The sequence below is a fragment of the Neolamprologus multifasciatus genome, chromosome 4, assembly GCF_963576455.1.
Source record: "Neolamprologus multifasciatus chromosome 4, fNeoMul1.2, whole genome shotgun sequence".
NCBI lineage: Eukaryota > Metazoa > Chordata > Actinopteri > Cichliformes > Cichlidae > Neolamprologus > Neolamprologus multifasciatus.
This window is the reverse complement of record NC_140442.1, coordinates 28,700,433-28,716,564: the sequence shown is the minus strand read 5'-3', so window position 1 is coordinate 28,716,564 and position 16,132 is coordinate 28,700,433. Positions and strand designations below refer to the sequence as shown.

Here is a 16,132-nt window from a genome sequence, read left to right as displayed (position 1 = left end):
GTCATCCCTGACGTGCTCTCCGTTGTTTTTTCCTGCCAATTTTAGCAGCCAGCTTCTGTATCACGTGGTATAAGGCTCCGCCCTTGTCATTTGTTGAGCAGGAAGAGTGAGCGCTTGTTTTCATGCAGATTACGTCCCGGATCAAAATGCGGTACAATCGTCGTCTTTTTTTAAATTTTTTTTTTAATTGTTGTCATTTGGAAATGAGATCGCACATAAGTATGAATCGAGATCGCGATTTTCTAACGATTAATCGTGCAGCCCTAATATATATATATATATTTATATTGTTATTAACCAGCCTAATAACGAAGCCTAAATATTAACAAACTGAATTCATGTTTTTATTCTCATATTTGAGCTAACGGAGTGGACATCTCTGAGAACAGAACATTCACTTTTTATATTCAGGAATCGTATTTGTAATCTGAATTAAAAACAAATAACAGCTTTTCAGCTTCTTTGTGAAGCAACAAATTTGAAAATTCACAGATAAAAACAATATTTCTATTTAGCATTAAACAGCTTCCACATACTGCTGGAGGAACCATTACTGAACACAAATCAGGTGGGGCTAATAAATGTGTTAAGCACTGTGTGTCACACAGAGACACACAAACACAGAAATACTGGCACACCTGTGAAGGCCCACCCCTTCATCCTCCTCCTGCATGTCATTGGTCTCTGTAAGCTCCTCCTCTGTTTCCTCTGGGTGAGTGGGTGGTGGCCTGGGTAAATCTGTCCCCTTTGACAGCATCTACACGCACACACACACAAACACACAAAGATTATGTGAGAATCTGCACATGTGCTCATCTGTGTGTGTGTGTGTGTAATTGTGTCTACCTTGTAATGCTTCTCCAGGAAGTGATGGTGCTGCTGTTGAACCACCAGTTGCTGCAGGGCCTGGGGGGACTGGGGCAAAGGTGCGCTCTGCGTACGAGCCAGCGGCCGGTGGCGAGGCAGCTTGTTGACGGCCCGCATGCCACCCGACACACCTCTCTCTGCCGTAACCAGCGGCGATTGGCTGTACATGGGCACTGGACAGGTCAAGGGTCACAGAAAAAGGTGATGAGTTAGGCGCTGTCGTGAATTTTTGTGTATGTGCTGCGTGCGCGATTGTGTCTGCACCACCTAGCATAGCAGTCTGTTGCCTAGCCTGCTCCAGCAGTAGTACGTGTTGCAGTAACGAGGAATGGGCTGAATGAGAGCTGGGGGGCGGAGTCTCCACATCATGTCCCACACCTGCAAAGACATATTAAATCATAACTAAAGAATTCATTTTAAACCAACTACAGTCATGATGCACTTTTATGATTAGTGCACAATGACTCACTAAACTCTGATATGAGCAGCGGTCCAGCTCACCTGCTGGAAGGGAGGACGTGGAGAGAAACTTTCCTGTTAGAGCTCCACCCCCCCGCAGCGACTGGATGGCTTGACGCTCTGCCTCTTGCTGGGCAGACAGCTTCTGGGAGGGCTTTAGAGGGAGTATTACCATAGTTACCACACAGACACAAATTGACAGGCACCTCATATAATAGCGTGGCAGTTTTTCAGCTGCTCAGCTTTTTGCTTAAACCGTCTCCTTGAACAGGAACTGTTTATTTAACCCTTTAAGACCTACCATAGAACCAAGTCCGCCAGAGCTTATATTATATGTTTACATGCTGTGGAGCCATTTTTGGGAGCATTTCAAGTTGCTATACATCAATACAACCATTACAGCCCAGATTTTAATAATATGTCTGCATTAAGTGCATAGTAATTACATAAATTGCAAAAAAGTGCAATAAACTACAAAAACATTGAAAATCATTTTTGTTTTTTTTACATATATTTCTAGTTAGAGAAATTTAAGAGGCTTATCCCTCAAAACTGTAAATACAAAAAAGTTGCACAAAATTTATTTTGAGTGCCTTCATAGTTTTATTTTTTAAACACACCAATTTTTATACACTGCAGGAAAAACGAAAATATTATAGTGCAAATTTGCAAAAAAGCAGCATATGCATCAAAATAAACTATTTCCAGCAGTGCAATATGAGTCCTAAGCATCCCAGAAACGACACAGAAAGTCATAAAGTCAAAGATAACTTTTAAAAACACCAGTATAGGCTCATTGAGGCCCTGATGGTAAAAAACTACATTTCCGCGAAAATGACGTCACTTCCGGTTTCGGGCAGGTCATGCGGGACATGTGAAAGTTCGCGCTGACGTCTAATCCAACGTAGGAAGTGTTATGAACAGCTGATCGGATCGGCAAAGCATGTTTCTGGAATATTATGTTTTTGTTGCTGCAAGTGCTTTTTATGCAGTTTTTGCAAAGCTATATGTGGAAGGAAACTGTGACCGAGGACAAGCTGATGGCATAAGATGTAACTACAACTCCTCCGGTTTCATATGCAAAAAAAATTATTGCGCTAGCTCACGTGGTTGCAGAGCTACCGGGATTTAAAAATAGTTACGCAAAACAGAACGTGCTGCTCCAATCGGTTTTAAAGGGTTAACACAGAACTCAGAACAACAAATCTATGAAGTGCTGGATTCCTTCTTATGGTACAGATTTCCTACAGTGGTGCAAACAGAGCTCGGAGTAAACGGAGAAACCAAAACTCATCATGAAAATGGATCCAAAGCCAAGACCAAAGACGTCTAAACACGTGTTTGGTTGTCTTACCATATTTTACCTTTATGAAAATGCAGGAATAACTAGCTTTACACTGCAACACAAGAATAGGACTCTTTATTGTTTCCATGTATTCCATAAGAAGCAGCCTATGGATATCTTTCCACTGGGTTCGTGTAGAAACGTGCAGACATAAAAATCCCACTGGAGAAAGAGCTTTTAACCAAATCACACATTTTAAGGATAGCACTCGCTTACACATGCAAGCTAGAAGTGATCTCTCACCAAAATGAACAGTCATGGAAATAAAAAGGCCTCGTTTGGTTTACTTCTGTGTGGAAAACTACACACATATAGAAAAAGAAGAGCCACTGCTTCGTGGATCACTTAGTTTAAGTGAGTAAGACTGACTGCTTTGTAACAAAAGTGCACGTCAGCTAGACGAAACTCCTGGGTTTAAGAAGCAAAGCAACAAGGAGGCGACTTCTACGCTCACCACAAGGAGGCCAGTTGGAAAGAAGTCACTGGCAAATGACTGATTGACACCCTCAGTAAGCCTTTTCCCAATTCATTCATACAGCTCCATTTAACAACAGCTGGCACAAGGTACTTTATATTGTTAAGTAAAGAACCTGCAGAGGTAAGCAACCCCAGCAATCACACCAATCCCACAACTGTCTATGACTGAGCATTTGGTGACAGTGGGAAGGAAGAACTTCCTTTTAACAGGAAGAAACCTCGACCAGAACCAAGCTCAGAAAAAACAGGATATGCAGATACTTATAGAACTACAGGTTACTGTGTAACAGTGTGTGTGGCGAGTCCATCGGTGTGGGGGTGTGTTTGTGTGTTCTTGTGTCGATGGGTGCATGCACCGCAGTGACTCACCGTGATGTGTGTGTTGGCAGGGAGGCCCAGCGAGATATTCGGCAGGGAGGGTGAGGTGTAGAGACTCAGAGGACTCAATGTCCCATCAGCCCCCAGCGTCTGATGGAGAGACCTCAGCTGCAGAAAAACAAACAAGCAAGCAGTTTTAGTGTCCTGCACAGGGAGAACTCCGTTTGTTCAATTTAGCACATACTGGGGCAAAATATAATTAACTGCTTCTTCTTCTTGTTACAGGAGAAGACCATTTCCTGGAGGTTTCTTGGAAAAGCACGAAAACAGGAAACTTCCATGGCATTTGTTCCACACTCGCTCAACTTAAATAAACAGAGGAGTCTTGTCAGCCTCGAAGGCCTTTAAGAATTACTCCATACAGCCTGCTTTAACATGCATTTGATACAGTTGTGCCCAGTATATTATCCATATTCAACACCACCCTTAGAAATATGCCTCTGGAATAAAATGAAAAAATGAAATCACTCTGTCTTTGGCCATGCTTGTCTTTAATCTCTAACTAGAGCCCGACTGATATCTCAGTATCAGTGTTTATAATGCCCAACAAATGAAAACTCAAAAGGTAAAGAGACAGGAAACCATGTTATGAGCACTGATGTTGGATAGTTTGACCACCAGAGGGCGTTCTGTGTACTTGTGTAGCCAAACACAACAACCAGTTAATTCAAGTGGCATCGAGCAGAGTGTAAATGAGTAATCCGAAACATGATTATTTAACTGCTTTGTCATATTATCTTCATAAAGACTTACAACGAAAACATAAAAAAATGTTCATGTGTCTTTAAAGTCATATACTGAAATAACCAATCAAAACCAACCAACTCTGCTGAGGCTACAACTACGGTTTGTCTGTTAGGTGAACTCTGGATATCATCTTAGTATAGTTTCTTTCTTATCAACAAAGCAGCAAAACCTATTGCAGATATGGCACATCTGGCGGTGTACCACAGGGTTCCATTATGGGACCTGTGTAATTTGCATCACACACTCTACATTCCTAAAAATAAGGGCACAGGAAAAGTGTATAATTCCACTGAAACCCTTTAACACTAATCACTGTACCTCATTCACGAGTAGTAAACGCTACATACTTCAAATTCTTCTTGATTTTATTCTCCAGTATCGAGAATCAATACTCAAATTATAATTTTACATTTAGATTTGTAGGTTTTGCTTTATTTTCTCCAAAAATAACTGTAGACATTACAGAAGTTTGATCTTGTAGGGGTGGTGCAGATGCCTCACAGCAAAACGATTCTGGGTTTTCTGTTATGCTATTGTGAAACTGTAATTAGAGGTTCAAGATTTGTTTCTGTAAGCACAAACCACCAGGGTACAAATAAAATCCCCCCTCCAGGGTGCAGGGAGTACTTTAGAGAGTTTCCCTCCAGTGACTCTGAACCACTAAAGGTACAGTTAGATATTTATAGTTAGTATTTTTGCAGCCCTATTTCTGCGTCACAGTGAGCAATTTTATCTTTGACATTTAACAAACAATAAAAATTCGAGGATATTTTCTTTTCCAACATTGCAGTGCTAAAATGATTTATACTTTGGCTGTGACCCAAACAGCATCAAAGTATGCACAACTAAATTAAATTAAATGCTGCCTTTTGCTGCTCATCATCACTTCCACACAGCTGCTTACATGTCGCCTGTTACAGTTTCCCCCATATCGTCTTTTTTGATTCAGTGCTCCACACTGAACTGCAGGGGGCAAACTCGAGCTTCGTGTCGAGTTTGAAGAAATGAAAATGAAGCCAGCCTATGTGTGTGTGCACGTGTACCTCAGTCTGTATGTTGGGGACTGATCCAGTATTGCCGTTGGCAATAGCTGTATTGGAACTGTTGGGACTGCTGGGACCTGACCCCGGAGCACTGTTACAGAGAGAGGAAACTGGTGGAGAGACACAGACACAGGAATAAATCAGCAGCAAATTCATTTTAAATGTCTGATTTAAGCAGCTATACTAAACACTCTGCACCTGAGAGCTTATTTTCATTTTGCACATCTTCTCAGAATGAAAACGTAAGCGTCTCTGCTCACCTGATATCTCTATGGCTCTCTTCTTGAAGGTGCTGATGACCGTTCCGTCCTTCCTGCGGAGGAGAGGGGAGCTCCGCCTCTCTGCCACCTTTTGCTTCAAGCGTGAACGCACCTTCAGGTTAGGCTCAGAGACTGGACGAGTAAAGAGAGAGGGGAGATAAAACTGTTCAGCTCGCCGACATCAGTGTAACGCAGACCATTTCCTGTAAATACTACGCTGTGCAGGTGAAAGAAGAACAGTTATTTTGTCGGCTGCTGAGCGGTCTCGTTTCTTTTTCATTATAGGTCACTGGTAACATGCAGTGGTTTGTTTTGGCAGAGGGCTTCGGTGATATTTTAAGTCACCTGGTGACTTGCCAACAAGATTCTATCAGGGCAGACTGAGAAGTCTGCTAATCCTACATTACAATTTGGCTGGGTCGTTTGCTAAACGAGCAGCCACAGTGGATTTTAAGCTATTTTTGGTGTATGGGTCAAGGTGAGGATAATAAACAGTAGAAGGGAAAACATGAAGTTTTCAGTGGCATAAACAGTATCTGGATCCAGAGGGTGACATGTCACTGCTTACCCGGTGGCATCAGGGCAGCCAATGACAGCGCAGCCTGGCATTTGTTATGATAAAACCCATTTGTCATTATTGTGAGCCAGGCAGCAGAACCTGGACACAGTATCCCGGGACACACTGGAGTATATTTACAAAGAGTGAGTTTAATCTGGTCTATGTGATTTACACAAGTGCCACTGAAGAGCACCCGTGTCATGCACATCTACAAAGTGTTCCTGCCTCTATATTTGGATGACTGGCTAAAAGGAGGAACCCTTTAGAGCTGAAAACATCACGGCATGGATGCTTCTATCTGCAATTGTAGTCAATTTTCCATCTAACACAAATTTGAACCTCTTAAAATCCAGCAGGTTGCTGAGAGGTTAGGGTACGTGCACATCTACATGGCATAACTGAAACAGAAACGCTGTAAGAGACAAACTGTGAAGCCATGATGCATGAAAGAGAATGAAAATACAACCTCATGCTAACCCTACGCCGAAGCTGCTTCACCCTGGTGTTGGCTATGATACAGACTATGATTATAATTCAGTGTAGGAGCATTAGAAGCTCGGTGTATGGACATGTATATGATACATATATATATATATATAAATATATATATATATATATATATATATATATATATTTATATATACACACACATATATATATATGTATATATTTATATATATATATATATATTTATATATACATATATATAAATATATATATATATATAAATATATACATATATATATGTGTGTGTATATATAAATATATAAATATATAAATATATACATATATATATATGTGTGTGTATATATAAATATATACATATATATATATATATATATATATATATATATGTATGTATAAAGATCCATCACAGCGCCTCCTACTATATAAAGTAAAGCTTTAAAGTAGCTTTAAAAAAGTAACTCAGACCTATGTGCTGTGCACGAGTGACAACTACAGTCTTTGCAGTCGTGAGCCGGGTGGTGCAGATGCAGTACGGAGGTCCTGCCACACATCCATGTGAGCTTCACGTAGCCCAGCTGCTGCGCTCTTGTCTGTCTTGGAGTGTTGTGGGAGACCTTTGTACGCTGAGCATTTAAACAATTTAACTACAGAGGCAAACATGTTATCCGGTAACTGCTACTTCAGCTGAGACCACAACAGTCAAAAGAAAACGATGTTTCCATCTGCAGCCATTTATATTTGGCGGCATCTATTTGAGAACCTCCACTTTCCATGTGCACACATGAAAAGCCTTAGGCGGGGAGAGCAACAACAAGATCCCACCACAGGACAGATGACGACAGATAGGACAATTCAGAAATAGCATGAAAGAAAGAGCTGGGGTGGAGGTGGGCTGCAAACTCCCTTCCAGATGTCCAGCATCTGCGTGCAGGCTCAAGCAGCTTAAACACAGCTCCCTGTGTACGAGTTAGCAACTGTAAATTGTCAGCTGCTGTGCTCTGACTGTGACCGAGCTTCAGTTTGTGGGCTTGTCGCTTATCGCTTTATGGCGGACGGCCGGTCCCTGTTAGACACAGACTCGGACTGTGCAGACGACTGTGTCATTGTTTGACGCCCCTTCATAGGTAAAATGAGGTTTTCTTCACCTCCATTGATGCTGCTGAGTAAAATGAACCTGAGACGTGCCCACAGCTGCTTTGCATGTAGCATATCACAGCTACATTGTTACATGTGTTTTAAACTTTCTCCATCAGCGAGTCCACTAGGGCTCTAACTAACTGCTCGGCCATCGGGACTCCACCTGTTGTCATGTGTGGATCCACCTAAACACCTTTAATATATATGAGATTTGTCTGGTAGGTTGGAATTGTCCGTTGCATTGCTGAGTATCTACACACTTTTGTTCCAGGTCCAGGTAAGACAATTAGTCTGCAACACTTATTTGACAAGTAAATAAGCATATGAGAATACTGCACCACCTTTGCATACCTTATGAATTGTGTACGTGCAAACACACACACACACACACACTCGTACCCGTCTTGCGGAGTGGGAAGTCGTCTTTGCCCTCATAGTTCCCCAGGAGAGGGGGCAGTTTATAGGAAGGAGGAGTCCCCGGTGTGTTGCTCTGCGGAGGCGAGCTCTGCTCCAGGGAGGTGTGCTGGGCTCCCCTGCAGACACAAACACCCAAACAGACGGCAGATTAGCGGCCTGGGAAAACCCTTTTATCGTACCATGAGACCGAGCGCTGAATGTCATTTTCTGCCCAGGTTCTCGAGGGACTTGTACGTCATTTAGTCATTTCCTACACTTCCTAGAATGCTGCGTTATTTCCTTTGATTGTCAGTGTGGAAACATTCTCTCTGTGCTTCTTCCTTTAATTTCCTCCTGTGTTATAGCTGCTGCAGGACAGGTCTGAGTAAAAGCTTATGACACTGAAACCTGACCTTTTTCTGTTGTTGTTGTAGATCAGTGAACATTGCCGGTTGCTTCTGGCCCTGCTGATTCTAACAGGACGTGGCATCGTGTTGTCTGCGGCCCTTTTCAGACTGGGAACTCATTACGTTCATGGGAAGTGACAGCTTTTTGTCATTCAGGCGTAGGTGTCTGGTATGTTAGCGTGTGTTATGGAGATGTGTCTGAGGTGTTGGAGCAATATTTTTTTAACATGAGTCAGGTGATTATCCACACATCAGACTGAGAAAACATACAACACAGAACGATGGGTTTGTGGCTGTTATTAATAGTAGAAAAGGAAAAAGAGCTCAGCTCACTGAAAACACAAAGCGAGCAGTTTTGGGATCGACGTTTTCTATAGGAGGATCAAAACTGGACAATCGTTGGTCCGTTCTGCTGTAGGAAAACTGAACATGTGATGCTTCTGTTAGAACAGGCGATAATGAAACTTGAATACAGGGGTCCCCAATCCCAGTCCACGAGGGCCGGTGTCCCTGCAGGTTTTAGAGCTCACCCTGGGTCAACACACCTGAATCACATGATTAGTTCATTACCAGGCCTCTGGAGAACTTCAAGACATGTTGAGAAGGTCATTTATCCTAAATCAGCTGTGATGGATCAAAGACACACCTAAAACCTGCAGGGACACCGGCCCTCGTGGACTGGGATTGGGGAGCCCTGCTTTAATAGCTGTCATAGACAGTGCCTCATTAAGATAACACAACCAAACTTTATTTTGAAGCACTCGAAACTACTGGAGTTTTAATACAGGCGGGAACTTTTATTTAGATAAACAGCACTAAAACACTCGAGAGGCCAGTTCAACAAAGTGGGAAACATTTACTAAAATAAAAAGGGGGAAAGTACATGACTCAAATTCAGAAATGCTCCTGCTAGTCTACATAAGAGTCCCGTCAACTAGGGCTGGGTTCAAACATTTATTTTCCAGATTCAAATCGATTTTAGCTTCAATAAAATAAAGTAAATCCTGAATCGATTTTTAAATAAAAATGCATTTTGCCAGAAATGCCAGAATCTCAGCTTGAAGCTCACAAAACTACTTCAACAACCGCTAAACAGCTACAACAACAAATGAGAGCAGGTACACGGATTCCACACAAAGATGTAAACACAAAGCGCGGATCGTTCACCCGACGAACCGACGACGTGTACACGGACACGCCGCCGGGCCTGAGAGCCGACAGCTCACAGATTCTGATGCTGCAGGTTTTGTCGCTCTCCAACCAAAATCCACTGAACCAGCAGCAAAAGATCCAAACTTTGCTTCACGTTTGATAAACATCATCATGGATTCCCTCTTACTTTTGCTGTTTTGCTTCCACCACGATAAAATCCCACTTCCTGCACTTCCTCTCTCTCTCGGTGTACTTCAAGAACAGTTTCCCATCTCAAATCTCTGTTTTCTGCATTATTAGCTTGCTTATTACCGTTTTGTACAGCGCTGTACTCAAATGACCTCCGACAAGTAAGCCTGATTTCTGCTGTTTTTTTTTTAAATGATGCCAAATTCCAAATTGCTTTGCTGCGTCTCTAATGAAACCTCTGTAACTTTGCTCTGCTTCACTTCAGCAGCATCAGATAATGCTCATATGTCGATTTATGGTTTTCTTCAGTTTTTGATCTAATGCAGAATATTTTTAAGGTCACCTGCTATAAAAAGCCAGGCCAGGAAAATCTCCTTCATGTTTTTTCTGTTTTATCCTCAGTTACTTTGACACAAAGGCGTCTGCTGTGATGCTTAAACCTCTGATGAAATCTCACAAGTGTCAGTGCTGATAAATGATCAGAAATATAATACAGTGGAACCCCGACTTACGAATACCCCATTTAACAAAAAATTCAAGTTACCAAGGCACTTAACGGCAATATTTCTGCCCGTGTTACGGCAAAATGCCCACGTAACGAAATCCGCTGGCTCTGATTGGCTGAGCCCAGAATGCCTACAATGCCCAGAATGCCTTCCGAATCATGTGACAACCCCCTTGGCTTTCGTACTTGCGCTTCGCTGTTCCACTTGAACGACATATTGTTGTTGCAGTTAGCAATTAGCCTGTAGCCTATCGTTCACTGAAAAGGCGCGATGAGTGCTTCGACTTACGAAACTTATGACCCTCGGGAACCAATTAGTTTCGTAAGTCGGGGTTCCACTGTATTTCTGACTGTCAGTCAAAATTGATTCAAATCAAATCGATTAGAAATGGAAATCGATGCCCAGCTTGACCCTCAACGTCTCTCTGTTGCATTCAGGATCCAGTCTGAATGTTTCCTCCTCCAGAGCATCACACGCTCCCTTGCATGGTGTCCTAAATTCGTCATCTTCACCCTTGAGCTTGCTCACTCAACTCTAACAGTGTCACATTGTTGTTGGAACAATGAGTCCGGCCTGTGGACGGCTGCACCTGTGAGCTCTGCTGTGACCTCGTTAAAGTCAGCCGAAGACAGAGCAGTGTCCTCGGATGTTTCAGTAACGTGTTTTGCACCAGTCCAGTTTCTTCTTTGCCGTGTACGTTGTTGTCTTTGTACCTTCTCTAACTAACGTCCACGTTCTTTAATTATCCGAGCAGTATTCTCAAGTTATTCCTCATGTTTCTTTCTCACTGTTTGCATTATTCACAGCGTTTTCCATAAAACACTTGGTGACTCGTGTCTGGAAAAGTGCCACATAGATAAACATTGCTTACTATTGCTATTGCTGAGCCATAGCACAGAGGATTTGCATGTGCATCACTGCACCATGCACATCCCGCTGTGTCACAGTGATTATGTTGCTATCCAGTGACCTAAGACATGACTCTAGTACATTAACTGCATACTGTCAATTTAACCTCTTAAGCCCCAAGCCTAACTGATCTCCTGCCTTTTGCCCCCTGATACGGGGGCAAAAGGCAGGAGATCAGTTAGGCTTGGGGCTTAAGAGGTTAACGAGATAGAGCTGCTCACCAAATTGCATCATGTGCCCTCAAATACTACATGTAACCATGGTAACGAGGTATAACTGTGTAAAACCGTGTGTGTTTTAGTCCTTATTTCTCTACATCCAGACAACGAAAACACAAGTTCATGATTTCGCGGGTAAAACAGCAGCCTCACACTCTCCTCAGCTTGGAAAGTGAAGAGTGCTTCCTCGATATCTCTCAGGTCCTGCTTTGTTTTATTTCTGTTTTGTTTTCATAGCGAAGTGTGTTAAGTGGATGTTATATGAGACTGGTGCAGAAGATCAAACCATCAGTGGGAAACACTTTCCCATTTCTACACACACACACTCTGAAACAGTTTGGGTCCTCACCAGCACTTTGGGGAGAAGGAATGGTTTAGTCCGCCAGAACCAGGCTCCTTCTTACTGAGAAGGAACTCCTGCAGCTTCAGCTTGACCTCTGTGCTGGCAATGGCACCTTCCAAAACACACACACACAAACACACAAAGCAATCAGGCCACTTCCCTGTCTGTATGCAAACAGCCTGTGGTCTGCGAGTAGCATCAGGATGACCTACTCTCTTTGCCTTTCTCCTTGTTCCTCAGCAGCAGCAGCTGCTGCTCCAGCCGTTGTTTCTCCTGCTCTTCGTGTCTTTGCTGCTCCAGCTTCCTCTTCTGCTCCAGCTCCTGCTGTCGTTTGGCTGCCAGCAGCTCCTGTTGTTGCTACACACAAATGCACACACGGGTTATTGAACGGTTCCTGGAATAAGGCAGCGGACAAGAGAGCCGGTGCTTCAGCTCACCTTTAAGTGTTCCTGCAGCTGGACTTCGTGTTGTCTTGTTAGCACTTCGTGTTTTTTCTGAAATTCTGCAAACAGCAGCTGTTTCTGCAGCTCCTGCTGCTGCTTGAGGAGAATGAGTTCCTGCTGGAGCTGCTGCTCTCTCATGGCTGTGTCCACCACTGCACCCCCGGAGACAGACCCTACCCTGGGCTCAGTTCGCAGGTCCACCGGGCCTCCTCCTCCTCCTCCTCCTGGGCTTTCTCCTGGACTCCCACCTGGAAATGTCACAAACAACATGGCATCAACTTTAGCCAAGTGCACAGCTGAGCTTCTGATTCTGTATATCTGCAGGGATGATCTGATATCGTCGTGTTGGTGTTGTTCCCAGATCATCATGAAAATGTTGTTCCAGGTCCAACATTGCAAGTGACCAATCACATTATTGTGACGTTATTCTTTTGCGCGCCAAGCCATTCGTCCATTTATGAAATTCCAATGTTGCAAGGACAATATCAATTCCGCTTACCGTTTATTAAAGGGTTAGGGTTTGGGTCAGGGTCTGTTGTTCGGCGGACAAAGGCGGTTTCTCGCAGTTTAAGTACAATTTTTTGTTTTACGGTGGTTTTTCCCGAAGTCGCAAAAGTATGACGTCAAAACATTCTGATTGGTCACTTGCAATGTTGATCCTGGAACAACATTTAGTATGATGATCTCGGAACAACACCAACACGAGGATATCAGATCGTGCATATCTGCAGTCTGATTTGAATTACTGCATTTTTTCCATTTCCTAATTATTTTTTTTAATTTCCTTCCAGCAAAAGTGTGCGATGACCATTACAGCAGCCACGCTGGAAGTGTCTACACACTGGACACTATTTAAAATCTAAACTGAGACCTTTTATTTATTTTATGAAAAATATTATATTCTGGCAGCAGCAACAAAAAAGAGAAACTAAAGGCTGCAAAGGTAAGTGTTAATAAAATGAGCTGGAACAACATTTTGCATCTAATATTGGTTTATTGGCAACACGTCAGTAACAGGATTGGGTCTTTGGAAAAATTCCTCAATGTATAATTGTGATAACTTTGAATATCTTATCATCTAAAGCAGTAATATCAAAAGATTATGAAAATCTGAGAAATCTATGTGCAAGGAGGATGAGGCCAAAAACCAGTCTTGGACGACCCTGATCTTCAGGTTCTCAGCACACAGTGCACCGTCCCACAAACTTAGGTTAAAGCTGTGCACAGAAGAAGAAGAAGCACTACGTGAACATGATCGTTAAACACCACCGTCTTCTCGTTTAAAATGGACTGAGGCAAACCTTTCTGTCTTCAGATGATTAGAAATCTGAAATTATTTTTGGCAAAAACAGAAGCTCAGTCCTCCAATCGAAAGATCGTCAGTATCAGTGCTCACTTGGTATGAAGGTATGAAGCTTGCACATCTGTAAATCATCAGTGCTGAAAACTATACACAGGTTTAAGAGAAATGTGTGCTTACATATTTCAGCAAGGCAATGCTAAACTGTAGCCTGCATCTATTGGAACAGTTGCTTCATTAAACTGAAAATTAGAAGAAAGTAGAACCAGGACTCGAGCTGCTCAAATCTATCAGGCAGGAATGGCACAACATTTATAATAATAATAATAATAATGGATTGCATTTATATAGCGCTTTTCAGGGCCCTCAAAGCACTTTACAATACCACTATTCATTCACTCTCACATTCACACACTGGTGGAGGCAGCTACAGTTGTAGCCACAGCTGCCCTGGGGCAGACTGACAGAGGCGAGGCTGCCATATCGCGCCATCGGCCCCTCTGGCCAACACCAGCAGGTGGTAGGTGAAGTGTCTTGCCCAAGGACACCACGACCGAGACTGTCCGAGCCGGGGCTCGAACCGGCAACCTTCCGGTTACAAGACAAACTGCCAACTCTTTGAGCCACGATCGCCTCCATCGCCCCCCATTTCTCCCCCTGAAGTCCAACAACTGGTCTCACAGATGCTTACAACCTGCTAAAATAAGAAGGGATGCTTTGGAGAAGGTTTTGTTTTTTATCCAATCAGGCCTGTGCTTGAAAAGTAAAGGCTAAGCACAGTCCTGATTGGCTGCCTCATTCCTGCACACTTTTTGTGGTCCATGTGAAAATGACCTCTGTAAACACTTTGAATATGAGTCTATGTTAAGCCCAGTTTCGGTTATTCTGCTATTACTAAAGAAGGATTTTACACTTTACACTGGCTGATGAACGGCACGTTGTAGTCAGACCCCCCCTCGCTCATCACAGGGGTTTGTAAAAACCCACAAACACCAACTCTGATTTGAACGTTTCGTACCAGGACTTCCCAAACCGGTGGGTGACATCACGATAACGACTGTCCATGATACATATGACATACATAGCCATAGGTATGTATGTCATTCGCTGGGCTGAGGAACGTTAGGCACACTGTGAGCGTCAGACACTTCACTTCCCACATTCTGGTTATTTTTTAAAATTTGTACCACCACACACACACACAGACACACACCTCCCACTTCAAGGACTCTTAGAGGACTCCCTACTCACCACCTTCTCCACCACTTCCTCCTCCTCCTCTCTGCTCGCTTGCTGTTCCTACTGGGCTCTGCATGCCTGATGGGAGGCTGCTCTTCACCTCCACTACTGCAGGAAAGAGAACGAGAGAGAGAGAATAGAGAAATGAGTGATTGATTAGTGTGGAAAATGTCAGGGACACAGCAGATTATTGCATCACTCATCGCATACACACCCACATAGAGACAGCTTCCATGTCATTCAGATGGGCTGTGATAGTGTTGTAAGAAAAGTGAGGGGGACAGTCCTGCTGCCTAAAAATATTCACAAGCAGCAGTGGGTAGCACTGAGCTCCAGCGCTTAAGTCAGCCTTTATTCAGCACGGCTACACTAAAGGACACTGCAGTAACATGCTAGCATGTGCTTTACATACTAATAGTGACAGATTATTACAGTAGTACAAGTAGCAAGCAAAGAAAACTTGTTCTTAACCCTTTAAAGCCGGTCGGAGCGGGCACGCTCTGTTTTGCGTAACTATTTTTAAATCCCGGTAGCTCTGCAACCACGTGAGCTAGCGCAATAATTTTTTTTGCATATGAAGCCGGAGGAGTTGTACTTACATCTTATGCCATCAGCTTGTCCTCGGTCACAGTTTCCTTCCACATATAGCTTTGCAAAAACTGCATAAAAAGCACTTGCAGCAACAAAAACATAATATTCCAGAAACACGCTTTGCCGATCCGATCAGCTGTTCATAACACTTCCTACATTGGATTAGACGTCAGCGCGACCTATCTGCCATGACCTGCCCGAAACCGGAAGTGACGTCATTTTCGCGGAAATGTAGTTTTTTACCGTCTGGGCCTCAATGAGCCTATACTGGTGTTTTTAAAAGTTATGTTTGACTTTATGACTTTCTGTGTCGTTTCTGGGATGCTTAGGACTCATATTGCACTGCTGGAAATAGTTTATTTTGATGCATATGCTGCTTTTTTGAAAATTTGCATTATAATATTTATTTTCGTTTTTCCTGCAGTGTATAGAAATTGGTGTATTTCAAAAATAAAACTATGAAGACACTCAAATTAAATTTCCTGTGGTGGGAAACTATTTTGTGCAACTTTTTTGTATTTGCAGTTTTGAGGGATAAGACTCTTAAATTTCTCTAACTAGAAATATATGTTAAAAAAACAAAAATGATTTTAAATTTTTTTGTAGTTTATTGCACTTTTTTGCAATTTATGTAATTACTATGCACTTAATTCATACATATTATTAAAATCTAGGCTGTAATGGTTGTATTGATGTATA

The 16,132-nt window shown here is 42.7% G+C and overlaps 1 protein-coding gene across 4 annotated transcripts in view; it reads right to left on the bottom strand.

The window, feature by feature from the left end:
• hdac5 (histone deacetylase 5) overlaps positions 1-16,132 on the bottom strand; it is a 69,075-nt gene that overhangs the window by 19,781 nt on the left and 33,162 nt on the right. For 3 of the 4 annotated variants that reach the window (XM_085158255.1, XM_085158256.1, XM_085158254.1), the window contains 12 exons: positions 14,855-14,950; positions 12,298-12,551; positions 12,073-12,217; positions 11,867-11,972; positions 8,140-8,273; positions 5,577-5,708; positions 5,317-5,426; positions 3,518-3,634; positions 1,369-1,480; positions 1,135-1,245; positions 847-1,040; positions 639-757 (listed from right to left, as the gene is read on the bottom strand). In XM_085158255.1, coding sequence (XP_085014381.1) covers positions 639-757; positions 847-1,040; positions 1,135-1,245; positions 1,369-1,480; positions 3,518-3,634; positions 5,317-5,426; positions 5,577-5,708; positions 8,140-8,273; positions 11,867-11,972; positions 12,073-12,217; positions 12,298-12,551; positions 14,855-14,950 — 1,630 coding nt within the window. The remainder of the gene's footprint in view (positions 1-638; positions 758-846; positions 1,041-1,134; positions 1,246-1,368; positions 1,481-3,517; positions 3,635-5,316; positions 5,427-5,576; positions 5,709-8,139; positions 8,274-11,866; positions 11,973-12,072; positions 12,218-12,297; positions 12,552-14,854; positions 14,951-16,132) is intronic. The other variant, XM_085158257.1, reaches the window with a different exon arrangement.